The 26,679-nt window shown below is 37.9% G+C and overlaps 1 protein-coding gene across 4 annotated transcripts in view; it reads right to left on the bottom strand.

The window, feature by feature from the left end:
• The window catches only part of unc5a (unc-5 netrin receptor A), a 241,245-nt gene that overhangs the window by 24,345 nt on the left and 190,221 nt on the right, over nt 1–26,679 (bottom strand). For 2 of the 4 annotated variants that reach the window (XM_065263955.2, XM_065263957.2), the window contains 5 exons: nt 23,985–24,206; nt 23,039–23,338; nt 17,866–17,953; nt 14,987–15,155; nt 7,733–7,966 (listed from right to left, as the gene is read on the bottom strand). In XM_065263955.2, the coding sequence (XP_065120027.2) occupies nt 7,733–7,966; nt 14,987–15,155; nt 17,866–17,953; nt 23,039–23,338; nt 23,985–24,206 (1,013 nt within the window). The remainder of the gene's footprint in view (nt 1–7,732; nt 7,967–14,986; nt 15,156–17,865; nt 17,954–23,038; nt 23,339–23,984; nt 24,207–26,679) is intronic. The other 2 variants (XM_065263956.2, XM_065263958.2) reach the window with 1 other exon arrangement.

Genomic DNA, 26,679 nt, shown 5'->3' with positions numbered 1-26,679 from the left:
GCCTCTTTTTCCTATTTGTAGTGGAGATGAGTGGTACCCGGTGGGGTCTTCTGCTGTTGTAGCCCTTCCGCCTCAAGGTTGTGCGTGTTGTGGCTTCACAAATGCTTTGCTGCATACCTCGGTTGTAACGAGTGGTTATTTCAGTCAAAGTTGCTCTTCTATCAGTTTGAATCAGTCGGCCCATTCTCCTCTGACCTCTAGCATCAACAAGGCATTTTCACCCACAAGACTGGCACATACTGGATGTTTTTCCCTTTTCACACCATTCTTTGTAAACCCTAGAAATGATTGTGTGTGAAAATCCCAGTAACTGAGCAGATTGTGAAATACTCAGACCGGTCCGTCTGGCACCAACAACCATGCCATGCTCAAAATTGCTTAAATCACCTTTCTTTCCCATTCTGACATTCAGTTTGGAGTTCAGGAGATTGTCTGATTGGTGTGTTCCTAATAATCCTTCAGGTGAATGTATATGGTTAATTGTTAATTTTTGTGATAAGTTTCATTTTAGCTAGTAATTTGATGCCTTAGAAACGAGGCTTGTCGTTATAATAGGCGTTGTTGAATTGGGCATGCGAGCGTTTGGGTGGAAGTTTGATACCGTAATTGCACATTGCACAAATTGACGTTTTTACGTAACATGGCAGCGCCCATGGTGGGACATTTTTGACTTCAAGTCATTAAAATGGAAAGAAGCGATGTCGCATCGTCCATCTTTTTTCACATGCTATAATGCCATAATCCAGTCCCAATGTATTGTAATCTTGTACAATATTATCCTTACAGTCTCCTGCACATAAAGATATGATCGAATAACTTGACTGATGTTGACTAATATCTGCCTGCCGTGACTTCTCAGCTGTGAGAAAACAGATTTTGCACTTTTTGTTGATGAACAAGTCGGAAAAGTCCAAAAATAGTTGGGAATGATGAAGGCAAAGACGTTCACAGATGTAAATCATTCAGACATATGTCTGTGAGTTTTCTACAGCTGGTGACAGGGTTATTTTCCTCTCTCTCTCTCTCTTCCACCAACACCTCCACAATCTTCACCCTTTCCCTCCTCTCTATGATTAATATGAGCGATGTGGAAGCAAGCAGACAGCAATGTTTGAATTACAAGAGATCACCTGAACCGATTGTGGTTTCTCCTCCAAACACACACTTACAATCCATCTGATATGAAGACACATCTTAGCACCGCTCCATTAAAAACACATTTCTGATAAAGACTATAATTTGCGACAGTTCAGAACTTGATATTATATCACACAGATAAAGACATTTAGCCCTGCACTAAGAAAATAACAGACTGATATCTAATCTGTCCACAGATGTCTTTGATTCCCAGACGTATGGCAGCTAACTGTTGAAGAAACAAGATCTGTAAATATAGGAGGAAAGTGTTAACTATTTGAGCTTAAACTTAAACTTTATAAGCCTAATATTACTTTACATTTGAGTTTGTATATCATGGCAGATGTAAGGTTATAAAAGACAAAAATAAAAGACAAAAATAACATGTCTGTTCCAGAAGATTTCACCTTGCAGGTTGTGCTTCAAGTAAAATGTCTATGGTGGGAATCTTTCTCAATATATATCGATCATTATTCACAAACTTTTCATAAAGCAAAAATATTATGAATACTGTAACACCAACTTGATCTAACAAAATTTTTACATATTTTTAAAGTTGGCTTATTCATATAAAGTTAACTCTTTCCTTGCCATTGAGAGGTTATCTCGTCTAATTAAGAGAAAATGCTTTCCTGCCAATGACGCCTCTCTGACGAGTTTTTACCGTAATCTATATTTCTGCTATTATCCACTTGGTGGTGCTCTTACCCAACTTATAAAAAACTGAAGCATCAACTAATTTAAAAACATTGAAAACTCTGTGTATGTTTTGATCATCATTCTGAATCTAATCTCTATCAAAAGTCCTATCTCAGCTTTTTACTAAAAATTTGGTATTTTTGAAGAAACCAACCCATATTTAAGAGGTTATAAAAAGACAAAAAAATGGAGATAGGATATACGTTTTTTCCCCATTTGTTTGTATGTTTAAGGGTCTGTTCTTTCATTTGATATATTTGTATGTTTTTATATAGAAGCAAATTCCTGGAAGGCATTTTGTACAGCTTTTGTAAAAATCACAAAAAATGCGGGCGGGCTTTAAAAAAATAAATAAAAAGGCTGCCGGGGAATGAGTTAATCATGCAAAAATGTACGATTATAATAAAAAGAAATAATTAAACACCACCCCAATGGTACAGGGGTCAAGGCAAATTGTAAAAAAAAAGAATAAATGTGGTTGTACCCATTAATACAAATTATCCAAATCATAAAATATGAATTGCCATGAGATAGGGTTGGTAACACTACAGCACAGTACACAAAATCAGGATCTGTTGTATTAGTTTAACTTCTGAAATAATGTAATATGTGTGGTCTGTGATGTTTTGGCGATGATCATTTTTAATGACATATGATATTTTTTAATATTAAGAAGCTCTTTATGACCTACATTCACTCTTAAAAATAAAAGTGCTTCACGATGCCACAGAAGAACCTTTTCTGTCTAAATGGTTCTTCAAAGCACCTTTGACATCTAAAGCACCTTTCTGTTTCACAAAAGGTTCTTAGAGGTAAAAAAGGTTCTTCAGATGGTTCTTTAAACGTAATTCTAAACATAGGTTCGGGAGGAACCTAAACATTCCGGCCTGTCAATCATTATAATGGGCGTATATAAGGCACCCTCTGTGTCCAACTGCAAATCTTCCAGCATCCCTCCTCCTCTCCATCTTCTCCTTTACTGCTCTCTTTCTTCCCTGTGCAGGTCTATCGAAGGGGGGTTGAACTTTGGGCTTGAGCCTCGGCCTCAGGTTTGCTCTCTCTGAAGGTTCAGAGCTCCCTTCGAGGACAGCAAGCCAAGTTAGTTAACCATAAATCATTAAGATCTGAATGTGCATGGGAACCAAAAACAGTTCTTCAATGGCATCGCTGTGAAGACCTTTCCGCATCTTTATTTTTAAGAGTGTTATTTCAACTGTATTTGACTTCTACTATATTTTATATTTCGATTCTTTCCATTGCTCCTACTACAAGGTTGACTATCTAGTAAAAGAGATCAAAGCCACAGGGTAATGCGCTGCGACTACATTTTCTGTTTCTCTCCGGGCTGAGAGAATGCATGCACGCAAATTATACCCTGATGTTAGACAAAAGGTCAAATACGAGAACCCTCTCTCATTCTCCGTCTAACCATCTCTCTTTGGTTTCCGCACAGTCAGCAGGTAGAAAACATCAGCCGTAGCTCCACAGACATTTGGCTGCTGGGTCGAAAGGTCTGCAGGGAAAACAGAATATGGCACGGCTGTTGATTAAATGTGAACCCCATTTGGAAGAGGTACCGAAGGTCATCGTTCATTCATCTCTGAAACAAGAGAATATTTTATTATGCGCTCCTGGGTGACTGAACTTGAAATATTCTTCTGCTGATCCTTCAGACTTCCTTGAACAAACGGACAGAAAACCACTGATGTTATTGCGCTATAATCTTCTGGATCATTATGCTCGTCCTGCTGGACGTCAACACTGTTGATTGTATATAAGGACAAGAATATAGCAAGATCACGTTAATAATACCAGAAAGGTCAGAGCTGTGGCTTAAGGGTAAAGCATGGTATAGGCAGGTGACGCAAATTTAAATCCAGATGGCTATAATTCACAGTGATAATTTCCACTCTCTCTCATTTTACGCAAAATCTGATATCCGCTGTGTTATTTTGTCATCTTTTCTCCCTTTTTTCCAAACTGTGACAAACACCAGTCCTCCTTCTCTGCAGAATGCAATAAATCTGCTTAACCAATCACAGCGCATCATTCCACGCATTGTAAACAGTAATGGTGGTGCGTTAAATACACACAGAATCCTAGTTTTCCTCATCTACTTTATTCTTCGTGATCCACAAACAAACAAAAACAAAATAATACTTTGATGGAATTTATAAACCTGTGGTGGTTTTCTTTTACTGGCGAAGAAACGTAAGCCATCAAAATCTAATAATTTACGCAAGAGGCACTCGGGCGAAGGAAAAATGCCGGCTGTTGCTTGTTCTGCCAATAGCATCAAGCTTCTGTCATGCTAACACACTGACCCCAGAGGATCTTATGAAAAACTTTACATTATTTTACTCAAAGTCAACAAAAATCGAGCAGGACCAAAACATTTTACAGCTGATCGCTGTCAATAAAGTTCAGCGACGACGTCCCAAGGCTGACAGCAGCAATGACAGTGTTATTAATATGACAAAGTAAGTGTTTTGATTAATGCCATTAATGTTTATTTTTTATCTGTGTATACTACTAGTCAACTAAGTAAGGGATAATGTAGAGGCAGCCGGTAGTTATCGGGAAATAAGCCCCGACAGTGTGATCAGGACCCGACGCAAAGCGGAGGGTCTTGTATCCCACTGAAGGGGCTTATTTCCCGATAACTACCGGCTGCCTCTACATTATCCCGCTTATTACACGGATACTTGTCACATAAGAAAAAAAACGGACATAAATATGAATTTGAAACATTTTATTGGCATATTTGTTTTAAATTAACATTTTTATCCTTCCGCGAAACTTTGCACAGATGCATAAAATGATCGTAATACCTTATTAAGATCCTCTGCTTCATACTTGTCTGTCTCCATTTTTTTCTCTTTAACCGGTCTTTGAGAAGTTTTAATGCCCATTCTGTATTTTTTTGTGTGTTGGCTTCGCTGTCATGCTATATTTTGTCAAGTTCAGTCTCAGTAAGCTCTCTGTGTCTTGTCGTGGTTGTCGAGTGTTTGTCACAAGATGGCGCCAAACAGACAGTAATCTTTATTGATCTTTATTGGCGCGGAGCAATTTTACTCGTACAAGTAGTACCGGCTATGCGTTATTACTTTGGAGCGGTAATTATTTAAAAAGAACGAACCTGCAAATGTCTCAACTGACCAATCAGAAACAAGCATTCCAGAGAGCCGTGTAATAAATGAATATAACATGGAAAAGATGAATGCACATTTATATATTGATTCAATAGATTTATAGCATTTGGAAAAAAAACTTAGTCATGGATTTATTGCATTTTGCAGAAAAAATTATCAGTTTTTATAATAAATCTTTGAAAATGAAATGATGGATTTGAATTGTTCATGTTATTATGTAACAGAAAATAGTGGTTTTCATCTTGTCACTTGGTATAGAAAACACATTTTTATCCAAATTAGTCCAAATGGATTTATTGCGTTTTGGAAGCAAACTCTTCATTTGTTTATATCTCTACCCCTAAGTATAGACAATATTAATTGTGATGTTTGCCTTAGTAAGCTCTGATTAAGTATAAATAAAACATCAGGTCAAGAAACATTTGCATCTTTTGCATCAGCCGACCACTGAACTGTTTAAAGGACGTGTCTCTCACAGGTCCTGTAACACAACACACAAAGAGCAACTAGCTACAGTAGAGGCATCTCTGGACCACTGGACATTAAATATTTATCTAAATTGGTCCCATAAGACTCACAAACATATTGAAAGCATCTCTGTTGAAATGTCACAGACTCCCAAATGTCATCCACATGATCAAAGACAATGGCTTTGTTTTTAATGTGCTTTAATTGGGAGATGAAAGATTCCTGGTTTTCTTTAGCTATCAGGCACAAGCCAAACTGTTGACAGATCTGGCACAGAGTAAAGAGAAAGCGTAAGGACATACTGGATAGTGTGTAAGGACAGTGAAAGAAAAAGTTAGTATGGGTCATAATTTTCGATTAGTGTACATACAGACTTTTATGTTTAAAGTGTAAATAAAACCAGCCGGCACTTAGTGCACTTAGTTACAGTACTGAGTTTTCTAAAGACAGATTAGTCAACTAGTTGTTCAGGCAATCCAGGACTAGTCTAAAATATAATAAAGTGCCTATCTGCCTATCTCTAGTATAGAAAAGATTCTGCCCAAAGGCAGAGAGAAAACTAAAACATCATTAAATATACAAGGGGTTTCTTTCATTGGCAGCACATTACTGTGTTTAAAACTAATGTAGTAACACGATGTGTATGTGATTGAAGCCCACCGGCGATCATAACGCAATTAATATTCACAGAAGACGATAGAGGAGAGATATTATAAAAGTTATGAATCTTTGTCATGAGCGACGCTTCTAATGCTAATGCTAATTCCAAAATCCTCGGCTGTTACCAGACGCAATTACCATAATAACTCCATCACAATAAATCACGCTTACATCTTTGGAGGAAGGTCAGATCAGTGGTGAAACCCTTTAAGCTGAGTGAACACCGTCAGTGACTTTGGCGCTATGTGTCACCCGTCTCTTTCAATTAGGTCATTAGGAGGCGTTCCTAATTTTGGTTGTTTATAAACAAACGTGTAACTATTCATCGCAATAACTAACAACAGACAGATGAGGTGAGGTCCACTGCTTCACTCATTATTTAATATTTAATATGCGTCCCAAACGCCTACTCCCATACTTTAAAGGAGATGAAAAGCAGTATGAGTAGTAGGAGTGTAAATCGGACTGTTCATTACAATGCAATGTAGATTTTCTCCGCCAGCATGAGATTTTTACACTTCTTCGATACGATTAGAATTCGATCCGATAAAGGATCATTTAACTCAAGTCACTGAACCTCCACACTCCAAGATCAGCTCACTTGCTTTCCTTTCAACCACCGTAAAAACCGGCACATCCCACAATACTAATGTGGCTCACCACAGCCATCTGTGTATTTGAAGGGAGTGAGAATTGCACATGGGGAGCAGCACCAGAATAACAGCACACCGCCGCATGAAAGGTGTAACATTTCCCCTCTCATCAAAGTCAAGGAATGAGGTCACGGGTTGAAAAAAACAACATCAATTTACATCAGCAACCCAAACACTCTTGCACATATTACACATTCACATCTACAATATCTAAACAACAGAAACGGCTTTTTTGGGAGGTGCAACAAATGGCCACTTCAACCCTTCACATGCGCTCTCAAACGCTTGAGAGATAATTGGTGGGGAGTTGGCTTTGAATGGCTAAGAGCTCATTTTAAACAAACCAGCCAAATTCCTGGCATCTCTCGGGTTCTTTCTCAGCCCACCCGAGTGGGGTCCGATGAACAGCTTTGGATCGGGGAGGTCATCTTTTCTGGCAGGTCTTAAGAGGCTGAAGTGGGCAGAGCAGGGAAGCGGCCCTCTTACCGTGACAGTGAGAGCTGAGTCGAGCTCAGGGGCCACGGTCGGAGACTCTCTCCTTTTCATTTACTAATTAGGCATGCAAATGAAATCTTAACAGTGCACAGACGTGGTTCTCGAGGGAGCCTGCTTTGGCATTAGCTCTCGATTAATCTTGATCCGTTCAGAGGGGCAAAAAATTAAGCGTGAGCCAGCAGGAGCTAAAAACTGTGACTGCCCTGCAATTAAAATGCTAACACTTTAAAATAGAGTTGTATTCGGTAATATTAGTTGATGAATTGGCAAACAATGAACAATACTTCTACAGCATTTATTGACCCTAGTTTATTTTTGCATTGTACACATTTATTATTACATTTTTACATTAAACGTTTTTTAAACGTTGTTGCATAAACAAACAGCCAAACCGGATAAAAACTTCAATTACAATGTTCCCATTTATGTTTGAACATTTTCATGCAAACATCCCCTTGAATGTCTCACCTTTAGCAGGTCCTGTGTGTCATCCATGCAGTAGACACGGATGTTGTACTCGAGGGTGGAACAGTAGGCGGGAGCAAACAGCAGCAGTTTTAGGCGTTTGGCCGCAGCCATGCTGAGCGACTCCCCCACCAAAGCAAAGCGACCCAACTGTTCGGTGAAGACCCGGCACGTCTCCGCTTCCAGTTGGCAGTAATAGGGCTCGGACACCACATCCTCCCCCAACAAAAGTACATCCTGATGAACCAATGAAAAACGGCACAAGGATTAGATGGGAGGACAGATACAGGTCGTGCGTTTTTTACATTTTAATTATTCATTTAACCGAGGATTTTATACGGTGCACTCAAACTTTATGACTGCGTCCAAAATTGCATACTATGCATACTGTGAATTAGATGAAGTACCTACTCATCGACTGTTAAAACAGTAAGCACTATATGTAGTACGAATATGGATAGTATGAGTGAACTCTGACGTACATCCACCATGTTGATACATCACGTGACATAGGGTGACCATACGTGGCATTTTCCCAGGACGCGTCCCGGCCAGGATTTCAGGTGCATCTTCCAGAAGTCGGATTTGTCGACCATATACGTCATTAAAGTTCTCACATTTCAGTAAAAACATAAACACTCATTGTAGTTTCATTCTTACTTTGAAATGTAACGTTGCTTTTCTGAAACTGAAAAAATGATGTAAACCTCAATGACGTATACGGTTGACAAATACAACTTCCGGAAGACGTACCGGACATCCCTAGCAAAGTTGCATGCTGGGAAAACGGCACGTATGGTCACCCTAATCATAACACAAGTTAGCCATTAACTGGAGCTATGTTAAACAAGCACAATTTAACCACATGGGATAGCTGTTTAATATATGTTTTTTCATTTGAATAAAGCCGCGTTATCGCTTTTGGGCATTTTAAAAAAAAATAACGCCCCCCATCTTCTTCGTTGGATAACTTCTCTCCTGGGGATCACAGGATAGCAAGGGTCCATCAAATAAACACTTTCGGATCTTGCCAGAAGTAGTAAGTGCTTTTTGCCTAGTATATGCAGTCCTTTTTTTGTGATTGTTGCGGGTAAAAATCCTTGATATTGCGGTACGTTTTCTTAAAAAAATGCGATGGAATATGCGGGACACATATGCAGTTTTATGCAATGAAACTGCAGGAACTTGCAAAACTGCTGGAACTTGCAAAAACAATTTTCATCTATTGAATGATGTTCAGGTCGCATAATTATGTCACTTCATAACATTCCCATGGCAACAGGGGACATGGCTGCGCTTGTGTAAAGTAAATGCAAAATTTTTCAACTTTCTTCTAAGATATATGTGACTCTTTGCTACAAAAATGCGGAGATTATAAAATCATGCAAGCCCGCATATTTTGCACGTGGAAATCTGCAATATATGCGGCAAAAGTGCAGCGTATTTGAAAAAATGCGGCCCCCGCATAAATATGCGGACTTTGGCTGATTATGCATTGAATCATGCGATCGCATAATCGCGTTTTTCTATATAGTATATATTACGGCTATGACGATACATCGTGTTTCCCATTAAAAAGACCTGTCTAAATCAATTCTGAATCGCAAGGCCACGATTTTGTGTTTCGTGCACAGCTCGTGCATGTACTACAGCTCTGTGATCAGTAGGAAGTCCTTATCAATCTAAAATCACTATGAGTTTGAGTCAATTATAATGTGCATTTAACTCTTTCCCTGCCATTGACGAGATATCTCGTCAATTAAGAGAAAACGCTTCCCCGCCAATGACGAGATTTTCCGTCTTTCCGCAATACCGCTATTATCCACCAGGTGGCGCCCTTCCGCAACTTTTTAAACCCGGAATTATTGCCCTATGGCAAGCGGCTGCATGTCCGTGTCTGTTTTAAAGATCGCTCTGAATGGGATCTCTATGAAAAGTCCGTCACAAAAATGGAATTATCTCTGCTTTTTGCTCAAAATGTGGTGTTTTTGCAAAAACCTACCCATATTCAAAAGCTGATTACAAAAGAACCACTAAAGGTAGGATGAAACGTTTTTTTTTTTGTTTGAAAGCAGAGGGTCTGTTCTTTCATTTGGTATATTGTATGTTTATATATTTAAAGAAGAACATTTTCTGGAAGGCATTAAACTTTGGTGAAAATCATGAAAAACGCTGGCGCTGGCTGGCAACTTTTTTTTAAAACGCTGGCGGTGAAAGAGTTAAAAAGCAACAGTCGTCAAACACAATCATTCAAAATATTCTTTATAATCATGAAAATACTTGAAACAATTCGTAGAACAGCGATATAAATATTCCTGTAGACATTTCCTGGAATAGTGTTTGTAATGCTACTTCTTCTGCGGCACAAATGGAGTTTCTGCACAAGAGCGCCCTCTGGATTTTGGATGTGGTGGCATTTCACCGTAATTCATTCAAATTCATTCATTGAGAAATGCACATTCGCACGATTAATCGTCACAGCCCTACTATATAGTACAGAAGTAGGCGATTTCGGACGCAGCCTATGTGTTATATCAATGTGTGTGTGTTCCCTGGGAATCGAACCCACAACCTTTTTCACTGCTAATGCAGTGCCGTACCAACTGAGTAAGAGGAACTCAGGAAAGGGTTTATTAGAGGGATGGTGCACTCTTGCCCCGAGGCTGTTCAGTGTCAGGTTTTAGTTACAATGAAGTGATTTGGCTGAGCAGTAATGGAATGATTCGCATAATGATCAGTGTTCTGTGCTCTAATGAGACACTAATAGCAGGGGTTCATCCTGAACGCTCACACATGACAGTGCCCACTAAGAGACATATGAGCTCGCCTTCCTTCTGCTTACAAGCAGAGAACAAATCATTTGATATTTATCGACTCTGCTTTACTTACTATTCAAAAATGCTGTTTATTTTCTAAAACAAGAAAATGGAGCTCTTATAATCCTTAATATTTAGTATGCAGTGTTATGTAGTTAAAGTCTCATTAAAGTTGGATTTCACATTAATTGCAATATTTGACATGACCTCACTAGGTCAATATGAAGGTTATATCTTCTTAACAATATGTAGGAAACAGTAAATCACTAAAAATGGTTGTGTTTTCACAGACTGGGTGACATTTTGTGAGTATTTTAGTGTTTCTGACTTGCAGATGGAAATAAGGTGAGACTGAATGGAAAGGGTGTTAAGGACCGGGGGATATTGTGAGTGGTTGCCAAGGAAATGCTATTCAGTTGCTAAGGGGTTTTGGGTTGTATGTAACATGCTGTTATTCAGTAGGTTGCTTGGGGGTTACATGTTGCCCAAATGATATACAGATCAATACAGATGCCAAGGCCATAACCACATCTTGTATATTAAAAATATCAAAGCCCCTGTATGTCTATTGTGGTCATGGCCCTGACAGAGGGTTAAGGCCTCTTCTTTAACATATTCTGTAAATGATTTGAAAAATTTGTAAGCCAGACATTTATTTTTAGCATTTTTTTTAAAGTTGCCAGCTGGCACCAGCATTTTTGATTTTCCAGAAAATGTTCTTCTTTTTATAAACATACAATATATTAAAGGGGTCGTCACAATAAAAGACCCTCTTCTTTCAAAAAAAGAAAATAAACGTTTTATCCCACCTTAATTTCTTCTCCTTTTTATCACCCCCCTCACATATGGATCAAAAAAATAAAAAATTTGAGCAAAAAGCTGAGATAATTGCATTTTTGTGAAAGACTTTTGATAGAGATCAGTTTCAGAGCGATGATCAAAACATACACTGAGCTTGAATTGTTTGCCCTAACGGGTTGCTTCTGGGTTTTATAAGTTGGGTAAGAGCACCACCTGGTGGGCAATAGTGGAAATATGGATTACCGGAAAAACTTGTCATTGGCAGGGAAGCATTTTCTCTGGGAAAGAGTTAAAAAAGGTTTGCTTTGCAGCCAAAAGGGAATTATTTTTAGACCTCCAAAAATGTAAATTCTGTCATCATTTACTCTTAAGCCAAAGGTATACAAGGGACATCTGCGTAGAAACGATAGCTTGCGTTTTCAGTCTGACACATTTGCATGTATATAAATGGAAAGAAAATTGTAGTGTGACCGCCCCTCAGAGGTTACTATTTCTTCCCTACTGTACCATACAGTAATGTTAAAGGTGCATTGTGTAACTTTAAGAAGGATCTTTTGACAGAAATGCAATGTAATTTACATAACTATATTATCAGTGTTACACCTTACATAATAAATTGTATTGTTTTTATTACCTTACATTGAAATTGAGGGGTGAGCTGTTGGTTGCAAATCGGAATCTCACCACTAGGTGCCGCTAAAATTTACACACTTCACCTTTTAAGGTGTAAGATTGAAAATATAGGAATTTATTACTCCGCCCCAAACCCATTCATCATGTACTATTTCTTTCTACTATCAGGTAAATATTTCACATACATTGGAAACAGTTAATTCTACAATTTTATTATTTACCATTTCATGCATTTATAGTTTAACCATTTCAATTGTAACTTTAAAGGATTAGTAAATTTTCTAAAAAAAAAAAAAAAAATGCAGATAATTTACTCACCACCACCATGTCATCCAAAATGTTGATGTCTTTCTTTGTTCAGTCGAGAAGAAATTATGTTTTTTGAGGAAAACATTCCAGGATTTTTCTCATTTTAATGGACTTTAATGGACCCCAACACGTAACACTTAACAGTTTCTTTCAACAGAGTTTCAAAGGACTCTAAACAATCCAAAACGAGGCATAAGGGTCTTATCTAGCAAAACGATTGTCATTTTTGACACGAATAAAAAAAGATGCACTTTTAAACCACAACTTCTCGTCTATATCCGGTCCTGCGTGCAACCTCACGCAAAACGTCATCACTTCAAGAGGTCACAAATGATGTATACGAAACTACGCTCCAGTGTTTACAAGTGTGGAGAAAGAGGACCGTTCTGACGTTGTTGTATGTCGTATGATACTAATTAATGTCTTTGTGTCAGTTTATTGTCCGCAAATGTGCGTTTCATATATGTAACACATGACCTTTCCACATCCTTACACAATTACGTGAGGTCGTGCCGGTGCGTCACAAGACCGGAGGAAGATGAGAAGTTGAGGTTTAAAAGTGCATATTTTTTATTTTTCTTGTCAAAAATGACAATTGTTTCTCTAGATAAGACCCTTATGCCTCGTTTGGGATCGTTTAGAGTCCTTTGAAACTCAGTAAAAAAACTGTTAAGTGTTGAGTTAACTGTTAAGTGTTGGGGTCCATTTAAGTCCATTAAAATGAGAAAAATCCTGGAATGTTTTCCTCAAAAAACATAATTTCTTCACGACTGAACAAAGAAAGACATCAACATTTTTAAATTGACTAATCCTTTAATGTTACAATTGAAATGGTTACACTATAAATGCATGAAATGGTAAATAATAAAATGGTAGATAGTAGAAAGAATAATAGAAATAGTAGAAAGAATAGTAGATAGTAGAAAGAAAAAAAAGTTTCGAAGAAAGATTTTTTTTAAGAAAATGGACTGATCCTTAAAGTCAGTATTGTTATTAAACATTTTCTTTTATAAATCTGTTGTTTAGTTTTGATTTAATGGTAATACTTAAACACTACCTTTTGCAATACAATATATTCATACTCTGGCAACGCTCTCCGACATATTGTGTCCAAAACCAGGGAACGATTGCAGTTCTGTTCTCCTTCCGTAAAGGTTCATTATGGAATCAACAAATAACCTTAATTTTTAAGAGTGTAGAATGAACTTATTCATGGTTTGTCACATGCAATATGAAAATCATAAGCGAAATGTATTTAATTGGATGTAAAACTCTAGACAGTCAGCATGAATGGCATCATGTGTGAAAATATTTTAAAAGGCATTCTGGCCAAAGCTACAGCAAATGTGTCATTTCTCTCACAGTCTATGGTCAGATACAATCACATAATAGTTCCCCAGAGTCAGTTTAATTAGAGAAAGGCAAGTGGGACCTGTGGAGACAGAACCTTGTGCAGGAACCTCATCAGAAAGACTCCACACACACACACCTACACACACACACACACACACACACACCATTATCTAATCAAATACAGAGAAACGGCCCTACTGTCACGCACCTCGGGATCCCAGCCAGGAAATTACATCCAGCAATCAATAAAATAAGCCGCTATCTTCATCAGTGAAATTAGTATTGGCACTGGCCATTTTCCATTTGACCACAATGAAGTCTCATTTTTTTCCATTATAATTTTTTTGAAATGACTCAAAAAAAAAAAAATCCTCCCGCAGTTCGATAACGACGCGGACTATATTTCATTCCCCTCCGCTTGTGTTTCGCTGATGTGCGTCCTCTGGAGAAATTAATTGCTTTGAGTCTGACTGCCAGGGCTTCTATCAGAACAAACTCGTCTGTGTTTTTTCTCCCGCGTCTGCAATACCTGGCCAAGAACGGTGACCTGCCGCCGACGGGCTATATTTGGGCCAGGGAATGATTAAAAGTGCTCCTCTACTAAGACAGGCCTATTCATTCTTCAGCGACCCACTGCTGACACACCAAGGAGCTTGAATAATTTATGCACGGTATCGAACATGAAAGAAGACCTTCGCTCTCTTTCTCCTTCCAGTTCCTCCTCTTCCTGATCTCTCCCCGGTCTTGACCCCGACGCAGTTTAGCGACATTCGGAGGTAATGAGGAACTGACCCGGGAGCAGTGAAATGTGGGTGCGAATGGCCGTTGGATGGAACGAGGAAAGATCAGTACAATTAAATGGAGATTAAATGTGCAGGTATGAGGATAAGTGAAATGCTGATGGAAACACTCAGAGTTTTATTGTCTGAGAGACTATTTGAAATGATTATGATGATACAGCCCATTTAGCGCCATAAGAATTCAATAGGGAGATGACGCAAGAGAGCGAGACGGAGATGAGAAAGGGTAAGAAAGGTGAGCGTACAGCATGAATTCATTAGCCACAGCCACCTACATGCGACTCAATGCTTATTAAAGCGAGGCACAATCACATGGAGAAGATTATGACACTGCTTTACAAAATACTTGAATTGGGGTCAATGACTACATTCAAGGAAAACTCTTAAATCGAGCTTTTTTGTACAGTTGACGGTAAAACAAATGTTTGTATAAAATACAAAACATGTATCCAAACACACACATGCACACATATGGCATCGTTTGGCGTCCTAATTTATAAGAGTGCAGACTTGTCATTAGCCTAGATTTAATTGCAAACCCTCACCTCCCAGGTTCCTTCATAGGACTGCTTCTTCAGACGGATGGCCCAGTTCTCCAGGCAGGCATCGGAGCAGTGGTCCATGCTGAGGATGACCGGCCGGGTGAGCACCACACCGGGCGGGCCGCAGCTCACCACGGGGCTTAGCAGTGTCTGGCAACCAGCCAGGGGCAACCTAGAGGGGACAAATGGTCAAGTATGGTCAAGTATTCAGTCATAGGGCCATGAACAGATTTACAATGTCAAGCACAGACCAGAACCCTTTTAGAAGACAAGGTTCCTCTATTAATCAGACCTCTGGGGCTCTCATCTGACTTTATACTCTCTGCATTCAGGCCCAAAAAGGAGAAAGTTGCAAACAGGGCACTCTAAAAATGCTGGGTTATTTTTAACCGTACGCTGGGTCAAAAAGGTACAAACCCAACCCAAACACTCACGTTAGGTTGTAATTTGACCTATGCTGTGCTGTTTTAACCCAGTGTTGGGTCAAATATAAATATTTTCTGGGTTAATACCTTAACTGGTGCTGTGAGCGAGATCTGAGTTTACAATGCAAAAAATTATTTTCAAGAAAATAAAATTCTTAGTATTTTTGTCTTGTTTTCAGTAAAAATATCTACATTTTTTTAAACTGAGATGAAAATAATTCTAGTTTTTAGACCAAAAATATCAAATTTAAGTGATTTTGTGCATTAAGTAAGCAAAAAAAATCTGCCAATGGGGTAAGCAAAATTTTCTTGCATTTTTTGTGAATTTAGTGTTTTAGAAAAAAATTCAAGATTTTTTTGCTTACCGCATTGGCAGATTTTTTTTTCTTGTTTTATGCATAAAATCACTTAAATTTGTTATTTTTGGTGTAAAAACTAGACTTATTTTTTGGGTCGTTTTGCTCATCAAGAAAATACATCTTAATTTAAGAATCTTTAGATACTTTTACTGAAAACAAGACAAAAAAACTAAGAATTTTGAATCTTGAAAATCATTTTTTTGTAGTGTACTTCAATATTTAGCATGTACATTTTAATCTATCATGACAAACTATACATCATTGGAAATATCTAAGCCTCTAGAATACATATTTCAACAGTGTTTTATAAAATACATTTTGTAGGCAGAGTAATTGATTCATTTCTGAAAAGAGTGTGCCTCAAACATTTATACATTTAGATGCTGACGTTTACTTCAGTGTTTTGCATGTAAATTCTTATCTAATCATGACTAACTATATATCACGGGAAAGCTCTAAGAATGTCGTTTTCATTTATCATCACCATTTTGGGAAAACTGTGTCAGTTTTTAAAAGGTCACGGGCCCAGAGATAGGTCCAATTTGTTCTTACTAAACCCCTACTAAAAAACCTAAAAAAACCCTTGACAAACTATATATCACTGAATATCCCTCATGATGTACTTTTCATATTTTAAGGTCATCTGATGATAGAAATAATGTAGTGACAGTTTTTTGTAACATGACCCCCCATAGAAATGCATATTAATTATTTTATATTTATAACACTATATCCTAATATAATTCTGCAATTCAGTTTTCATATTTCAAAACCTTTTAGCATTAATAATAATGCAGTGACAGTAATTTATTAATTTGTGACAAGAGTATGCCGTAAACCGTTGACCCATAGTGGCCGTTGTTGGTAAGTCCACTAAAAGTGTGAGACAAACCTCAATTTTTGTGATTTTAACTTGAAATTTGGATCATAAACAAATTTTTTAGCATTTCTGGCATGAAATATTTAGTTTTTAAAATTTGATGTATAAAATATATACTTTATTGCATTATTTTTATTTATTACAATAAATGTAAACTGCTAAACAATTTTTTATTTAATTTATTTTCACCTCCAGACACTTACGTGAAAAACCCTAATATTTAATCTTTAAAACAAGATCAAGATTATATTATTTATAATTATAATAAGATTATAAATTAATTTGAAGGTGTACCTTACATTTTCACACCCAACTCAAAAAGTGCTCCGCCAGTTTAACCCAACGTCTAGGTTTGTCAATAACCAAGCATTTTAACCCGGTGTACATAGTAAAAATAGCCAGATGATACCCCTCTTGCTTCACATTGATAGAAAGATGAAAACATGAAAGCAAACACCACTGTGGCACATTTACATGCACAATACAAGATGTTGGTTTGATGTAGTCCATGGTTGGGTAAAATATGGACATAAATGTCAATTACTGACCAAAACCATTTGTTTTGAAAAAACCCAGCAGTTTGGGTTTATTTAAATCCAGTAGTAGTATTTGACCTACTGTAACCATTGGTTGAAACAACCCAGCATTTTTAATAGTGCACAATTTTACTGACTAAATATAAAGACAGAAAATAAATACACTCCGAAATGCATTAATGTGGTATAGAAATTCAATCACTAAAACTTCACAAGTTGAAATTGGCACAAGACTTGACCAAATTTGGGACCCCTGCAATCAATATGTGAGCGAACAATCACAAATGAAAAAATCAAAAATCCAACACTAATTGCCAGCCGGGGTGAGAAGAGAATTTTGCAAAAAATAAAAAACTCTCCCAAACATTGAACAGCAATTTTGCTGCCCTGTATTAGCATAGATTTGCATATCTGCATAAAGTCTGAGAACAGGAGGCCGGATTTATATACATTTCGTGGAAGCACATTTATGTAAATAAGTTTAAATGCAATGTGCATAATGGACTGCAATCCAATCGATCAAGATGCATGAAGTGACACACACACATAAAACCATGCACACTAACACGTGGAGATTGGCTTCACTTCTGCTCAATGCTCCATGCCAGCTTTTTTTAATCTGATTCAAACTGTGCGTCTTTTCTTTGTGAGTCAGATGCTCAGATTGGTTCAAGGGACCTACCTCATATCTTCGTTCTTCTGAGCGGTGAGATAAATCTCATAAATCTTCCCTCTGGGAATGGCCTCTGGCGGGATGAGCAGACTGATTCCTAATGTAAATAGGGACAAAAGAGGAAACGTAGGATCATTTGTTCCGTGTGAATGCTGCTTTTGTCACTGTTCAAAGCGGATCACTAAGGGACAAAACTAAATGTGCTTAATCCTCCACAAATCCATGGTCAAGGTGAACAATGTCATCTACCAGGTGTATATTTTAAAACATATCCATGCTTTTTTCCTCACTGCCAAACAGGAGAAAGATAAAGAAACAGGAGACGAATGCAATTATGATGCGCTAATGAAGCAGAATGATCTTATCTACAGCACATATGAACCCTACCATGGTGTCTTTATTACCAGAAAATTGCTTTTGGTTATAATTAAGTTTTTTGTTAAATAATAATCTTCACTGTAAAAAGTAACTTTAAATGATTTATAAGCACAGTGGCATAACTAGAATTTTATACATTTATAAGAATTTATCAATATTCCTATTCTGCACTGTGCCATTAGGCTACTAGCCCAGATGTAAACCAAAGCTGAATGTATGCTTTTCTATTTCTCAAAAAAAGTAAATATGGATGAATCTTTTTTACAAAGTTACAGAAGTTGAGTCAGAAGCATCTCTTCTTCTTTTGTTATTTAATTAACTTTAATGACAGCGACTAACTTTTAAGCATGTACTGTTCATTAGGCATTAATACCAAAGGCAATAAAATGTTTATATTCAGTTAAGACATAACTAATTGTTTACTGTGATACTCATTATGGCAACTACTTTTTTATGTGTATTTGTCCGTTTAAAACAAAAACGAAGCAAACGTTAACTGATTTAATCTCCGGGCACTCTTAACATACGTTAATATTTTCTCAATATTTGTTCTTAACAATGTGCAGTGCTTAACATCGATTAACCGGAAATTAATTATTTAAGGGGTGAAAGTGGCGCATTAAATTTGGGATGGTACCCCTCTTGCGCTGCCAGTGCATAAGCATCCCTGAAGGTACAAAATTTGAATGTGACCCAATTAAAGGCGGGGTGCATGATTTTTGAAAAACACTTTCCGGAGTCGGGGCGAGTACCAAAACACACTTTTGTGGGTCTATCAAAAGAAGATAGGTCCAGATTCTATTGGGGTAGGGGCGAGTTTGTTTAAGTGATTTCAAATGTCAACATTGGCTTTCAGAGATCATGCACCCCGCCTTTAAAGTCATGCTTTGTGATTTACTGTTTCTACATAAAAGCATCCTACATAATTTAAAGAACAAACAATCTTGATATCTTTAATATTGACTGAGGAAGGTCATGTCAGAGATTGAAATCAATGAGTGAAATCAAACTTTTATGCTACTAATCTGATCATTAGGCTATAAGACTTGGTTAAGAGCCTGGATTTTACAGGCATGGTCATGAATCTGCCTAAAATTCTTGTTTTAAAATAATTTAGCTAATCATCTGTGGTTGACTAATCGCTTTATAATTATATGTTTATAAAATATATATTATAATAACACAACACTTTTGTGACACATATACCACTCACAGAAAAATGTATTTAATCATGCTTTTCATTTAGGATTCATATTTGTCACACTCGCAGTTATACGCGGTTAACGGTGGATATAAATAATCTGTAGTAAAATGTAAATCTGGTATACTTTATAGACCAGTGGTCTCCGACATGGTGCCCGCGGGCAGCAGGTTACCCACACAAAGTTTGTGAGTTGCCCGCCAAAGCACATTCCACTAAAATTGTAATATTTATTTATTACATATTGTATATAAGCTTGGCTAGCTTTTATATATATTAAGATTTTAAACAATGATAGAACATAACAAAATAAAATAAAATCGACAAGTAAATCAATGAAGTTTTGAGTAAACTATATATAAAAAAGTAGCCCTCCAGATGTTTTTTTTCCATTTTGGTAGCCCTTATTCACAAAAAATGCTGGAGACCCCTGCTATAGATTGTGCAACCAAAAAATGTAGAAAACATATATAATATACACTCTCAGAAAAAAGATACAAGAAGGTACAAAAGTTGTCACTGGCCCGTACCTTTTAATGTCTTTTTACTTGTTTTGTATGGAGAGTCACGTGGCCTGCATTTTGCCCTGACAAAAAGTTGCACAACGTTTATTAAACAGAAACGGTGATGTGTTGAACACCCTGTTGTGATGATGCAAGAGTTGCAACTACGTTAGCCGAGAGGCCATGCTTTGTGTTCTTTTTTAAATGTTTCTGAAGCCTGGTGAAATCGTTATAAATGTGTGTTTAATACTGTAAAATACCCTCGATGTTACAGTCACTGACCTTGCCGTCCAGAATGAAAGAAAACATTCCAACTTAAATCCATTGGGCAAGCTGTCTCTTTAGTACTGCGTGGTTTATTTACATGTTGCTGCTGATTGGACTGCAGTTCTGACACACCCACCAAACAAGACAAAACTAAAACCCTGTTGCACATCGGTGCTCACCGTTTCCAGGAAACATTTCGTTCAACCCGGAAACCGTAGCAAAACGTTGCGCACCGCTTTGAACGTGCCCCTGTCTTAAGTCTTGACCCTGTTGTGCCCCCTTGTTTCCTTGTTAATTATTCATTATTAGTTAACACCCTTCACATGTGTGTCCCTGTTCCCTAGTTTAGATCTCCCCTATTTAATGCCCTTGTGTCTATTGTCTTGTGCTATAGATCATTGTTCATTTTATGATGATGCTGTGTGTTCTTGTCTTGTCTCATCCTGCCCTGTCACGTTGTGTTATTTATTTGGATTATTGTCTCTGTTTTACCCCTTGAGGGTGTTTTTGTTATATAATAAAAGTATTTTGGTTGAGAGCTGTGTGCACTTGGGTTCTGTTTTTCCCCCAAACATTACAGCTACACACTGGTGCCTTAAATATCTTAGGGTGACCATGCGTGCCATTCTTCCCAGAAGCGTCCTGTCCAGGATTTCGGCGGGTCTTCCGGAAATCGTATTTGTTGACCGCATACGCCATGCGGTTAAAAACATAAGACATACAATCGTAGTTTCATTCTTACCTTAAAATGTAACGGTTGCTTTTCTGTAATAATAATAATAATCATCTATGACGTATGCGGTCGACAAATACGACTTCTGGAAGACACCCAAAATCCTGGACAGGACGCGTCCAGGAAGAATTTCACGTATGGTCACCCTAACATATCTGTACCAAAATGGTACATATTAGGACATTTTAATATGTACCATCAGGGCTTGACAATAACACCCGCCAACCCGCCAAATGCGGGTAGATTTCGGCTGTGGCGAGTAAGACTGTAGTTTTCTTAAAAGTTATGCGAAATGATAAACAATGCGCAATGCAACACTGGGAAACTACAACTCCCATTAGCACCCAGCGCAACGCACAGAGACGCAACGTTTGTTGAGACGCACGCGCGATCAGCGGAGCACAAGAGCGCATACACACTTCGGGAAACATAAAACAATTGCATGGAAGTGATTGAAGAGATATAAAATTATTGCGTGCAATCTCTCAGGGCAAGAGCAGAGAGAAATTCAGCACATACCCGAATGCAGACGAAATCAAAGGAGACCCGCCAGCTGGGATGTTCGCGCATCATTTTAATGTAGGTTACTCTGGGCAACAATAATGCCCTCTCGACATTTGTCATTAAAAGTCTTAAATCACTTTTTACAGAAACCATGATCAAGCTAAAGTTGACAGTAAAATTCATGTAAATTTCTTGACAGATAAATAATTAAAGTGGTTGTTGAGGAGTTTGTGTTTATCTTTTCAGTTAATCTTCTACACCACTGCTCCACTTTTAATATATTCATTCAAAATTAATCTATTTATTCTTTTCAAGCATGTTTTTCATGCACCTAAATATTTGATATGATCTATACTGATACACCAGCTAAATAATGTGGTCTTAATTTGGGTGGTCAGTCTGCATTTGAAGTCAATCTGCAGCTAAAACAAGTAAATTTGCTCGAATTAAAGTCATTTTAGGATGCCAAAGTCAAGTTTAATCATATAAAATGTATTTTACCAGCAACAAAATTGTGGCAAGTGAAAATGCTGAGTGGCTAGTAACTTTGGAAAACAACTAGCCACTTTGGCTGCTGAGCAAAAAAGTTAATGTCAAGCTCTGTGTACCATCCCAATGACAACTTTTGTACCTTTTATCTTAGAGTGTATAAACACTAAAGTCAAGGCAAATCTAAAAAAAGAATCAGAAATGAAATTAAGGACTGAAAAAAAAGAAATTAAGTAAAAAAATGTAATCAAGAGAATGAAGATTGAGGTAGGGTTGGAAACCGAGGGCTGAAAAATTAAGTTATTTAGCAAAAACAGCTGAATTCACCAGCAGAGGCAGACTGTTGAAACTAACCAGACAAACAAAAACACACACATTGAGTTGTAATTATGTCTTACAAACTCATAAATAGGTTCATCCCCAGCGGACCTAAATGCATTATCTGCAAAACGTCCTCAAAACACCTGCCCACATCAGGTTTAGCCACAACAATGACCACAGACAGTCGTTGCGTTTCTAAAGGACAATGTCCTCAGCTCAGGGAGCCCTGGTTATTTCATTTCCATTCCCTTCTGAGCCGTCTGTTTGACCGCGAATGATTCATAATGTGACGGGCTGATGAACAGTCTGTCTGTTATTAAGAAGCCTAATTGCTTTGAATATACTCTGGCGGTGTCCTTGGAGTGGATAGGGTTGCGGGCGCTGTACATGTGCACTCTGCATATCGGCTTACAGCGCCACGACTCAAAACTAAGCCACTGTCTCAGCCAGCGCCGGATGCCATGAGGTATTCATCAAACGGAGAAAGGGAAAATAAAACAGGACGTTCCCCAATTACAGCTATTTTCGTCTAAAAAGAAAATGGTCGTCTTTGTCATAACACAATCATTGCTGTATAAATGGAAGCAGTTCTTTGCCTTGCCTTGTTACTCGGAGAAACGTTTTAGCAGGTGTTCTCGATAGCTCCTGTCCTAATTTACATAAAACTGCTTGGATTGCTGTGTAATTGGATCGCCTCACCCCAAGATTTTGGGCCGTGTCGGTATAATAACGCTGCAGTTTTACAAAGCTTCAAAAAACTCACTGTTTGCAGTCAAATAATCTTACCAGTGTTTGGGAGAGTCAGACGGCCACCCAGGAAATTAAAGGTGCCGTACGATGTGTTGACGTTGTCTCTCGGTAGCGTTTTGAAATACGTCTGTGTGGAAAGGCGATCCATGAAGGCGTTGGGGTCGCTGGGCAGCTTTCCGTTGTGTAGCGTGTGAGAGCCGTTGGGAAGCGGCTCGAGAAGGGGGCCATTGCTCATGGAAAACTTTCCGGTGACTTCGTGACGGGAACGCAGACTTCCCTGGTAGCTCGTAGTGGTGGTGGTCAAATCGGGCTGGATTGTGAGCAAATGAGAGTTTTCTGTATAAACAGGGAGAGAAAACAAGTGAGAAAGTCTTTAAAGGTCACGCTGGTTAAAAGTGCACGGCACAAATTGATATTCAGCGCAAACGCACACATCCATGGATGTTGCCGGGCCTTCGGCGCTGTGAGAGACTCGCTCGTAAATAAATCAATGCCTTCTCCTCCTCTTTAGCAGGCGCAATCGATTCTGTACAGCGTTTAAAGAAAGCTGTGTAGTAGCCACGCTTTACATTTTTACACTTTAAATAAAACCCCTTTTCTGTGTGGCTTAATTCAGGTGAATCTCTACATTTCCAGTCACCGAGAGTGCTATTCTTATTTGTCCGCAAATATACACTTTAAATAGAGGAAATATAAACGGCAGATTTGTTTCATGTGAGCATTAATGATAAACAGCTTAATGTTGCTATTACTAAATAATTTTTGGGAGATTTTCTCTCGCTTTCATATTTTTTTGAAAAATGAAAATTTGTCAACATGACAATGGCACACAGACTACGACTGCCTCCAATCAATGGCACACAAACACATTTACAAGACTGTGAGCAGCGACCGCCACAGGTGGCACAGGAACATGGGTGCTGAGGTGAAGGAATGAAAGACCGGGACGAGGACTGGATAGTGTAGTGAAACAATAGCCTACTGCTGCGGGCTGCCCTGCGCGGTGCCCACACACCTGGCTTGCTGGGCTTGATGCCCATGGGCTGGAAGCCAGTGGTGAGGATGGACGAGTCAGCCACATCTGCATCCAGACCTTCCTTCTTCCTGCGGTACACCAGCACCAGTATGATCAACAGCAGGGTGAGACACAGGGCGACTGCCACGATGCCCACGTAAAGGGCAACATCCTCAGCACCTGACGCGGCTGCACAGAGAGAAAGAGAGAGAGACAAAAATTAAATATAAAATACATATTACATTTACATGTATTTACTTAACAGATGCTTTCATCTAAAGCAGGGGTGGGCAGTCTTTTCTTACTCAAGGACCACATCAGGTTTTGAAAATAAAGGGCGCACAGCTGCATAAAATGAATGACAAATGTAGCTTTATTTATTCCAAATCAACACTCAGTTACTACTGTACTATATACTGTACTACATACTTTCATTTACACCCTTTCTAAACACTTTTCACTACATTAATATTTCGGAAAAAAAACTGCATATGACTGGTTACTTATACATACAGTTCTGAAGAAAACAGCATACTGTAGTATAACAGTCTGAGTAATATATTTAGCATAGTAAGATTGTGAGCCATTTTTACAGTTTTCAACCATAAGGAAGAGTAATCATGGTTTTATTAGTGTAATAACAATGTTTTTAGCAAATTAATTCCCATTTGTTTCCCACAGTTTTACTACAAATAAAATACCATAGTAAGACCATAGTAAATTTGTGGTTACAACAAATAAAAAAATATGCTTGATGTAGTTAAAGCTTGCTTTATTTTCCTAAGGACAAATCATGTCATGTGCATTGCTAGATAATTATTACATATCGCCATGATGATAAAAACAGAGGTAAGCAGTTTTTCGTCTTTAAAAATGGCAAAACATTTTGTCAAATAACACATACTGGCTTCAGTCTGATGTTGGGAAAGTATTTTGCTGTCCATTCTGTTTTAAATACGCAACATTCAGTGTTTATTTTTCTATTTTGTTGACCCCCATGGTGCGCTCATTTTCCAGTCGTGTTTTTCAGCGATAGCGTCATCTTTTGGACGTTGATGATATTGCATCAAAAAAGTCATTCTGGCCCAAATTCTACACTGTTTAATATAATTATAAATGGCTTCGCGGGCCGGATACAAGTGCCAGGCAGGCCACATTTGGCCAACAGGCACTAGTTTGGCCACCTCTGATCTAAAGCGACTTAAAAATGACACAGCATTCAACATTTAATGAATGGCTCAAAAGCTACATTTACAAGAGATATATTACAGATGCTATTTGTGAATTGCATAAAATAAAGTTGTTTTTTACAAATAGTTAATCAGTGGAAAGTTAAAGGGACAGTAAGTAGGATTTACCCCCATCTAGTGGTGAAATTGTATTTTGCATTCAAACGAACAGTGCTCTCTAGCGCCTCGCCTTTTCAAATGCGTGTTGCAACTACGGTAGCCGTTATGTACTCACTGATCGCCTTGTCCGTTTCAGCTGGTTCACTTTTTTCCCTCCCTGCTATTATAATTTATCAATATGGCGGAACGACAAAGGAAGCCTCCTTGGACTTACCCGTTCAATGTAATAAAGAGAAGATATTCTAAGCTTACAAAGAAAAGTCAGATCATTGGCAAAGGTCATTTGACACCAATGAGGACATATTTAGGAATAAAGACATTGATTAATAAAACACTTTAAGTCCTACTTAGAGTCCCTTTAAGTGGTATGGATAACTTAAGTTTATACAGAAAATGTGTGGCTTAAAGTGAGCATTGTACTGTATACTGTACAGCTGGGTTTCCCAAACGGGTTTCGCAAACCCCTGGTGGTTTACGTGGGAATTGCAAAGGTGCGTGAGTTGATGATTAACTAATTAAATATAGTTAAATCATAAAATGTAAAAAAAAAATCAACTTAAATATATAAATAAAATGTTTACCAATAAAAATATATATTTTCTTTGTTTAACTCTTTCCCTGCCGTTGACGAGTTAACTTGTCAAATAAGAGAAAACCCTTCCTTGCCAATGTCGAGCATGGCTTTCCGCAATACTGCAACTTATAAAACCTAGAAGTATTGCCCTAGGGCAAACAGCTGTATGTCTATGTAAGTTTTCAGGATCGCTCTGCATCTCTTTCTAAAACCCTTCACCAAAAAATGCAATTATCTCAGCTTTTTGGTCCAAATTTGGTGCTTTTGAAGAAACCTACCCATATTTGAGAGGTGATAAAAAGAAAACAAATAAAAGTAGGATTTTTTTTCTTGAAAGCAGAGGGGCAGACTACGGAGCCCCTAAGGGGACATGAAGCAAAATTTTATAAAGTTTAGTTTCATGTGCTCACGTGAAACTTTCATCTGCTCACGCAAAACCTTCATGTGCAGATTTTTAGTTTCGCGTGCTCATGTGCGAAAGTTTCACGTGAGTGAAACTCAGACAATGTTCTCTTTCTAAGGTAATAAAAACAATATGGTTCATTTAGTAAAGTCTTTATACACCACTGATAATAATGTAGATATGAATATTATATTGCATTTCTGTCAAGAGGTCCTTCTAAAAGTTACACAATGCACATTTAAATCAGATAAAAATAAACATGTTAAACAATCAAGTAAATAATTTAGGTCAAAGGGGTTCAGTTGACAAAAAAGGTTGATAACCGCTACTGTACAG

This window comes from Paramisgurnus dabryanus, chromosome 16 (assembly GCF_030506205.2).
Source record: "Paramisgurnus dabryanus chromosome 16, PD_genome_1.1, whole genome shotgun sequence".
NCBI classification, from domain to species: Eukaryota; Metazoa; Chordata; class Actinopteri; order Cypriniformes; family Cobitidae; genus Paramisgurnus; species Paramisgurnus dabryanus.
This window is presented reverse-complemented; position numbering and strand designations above follow the sequence as displayed.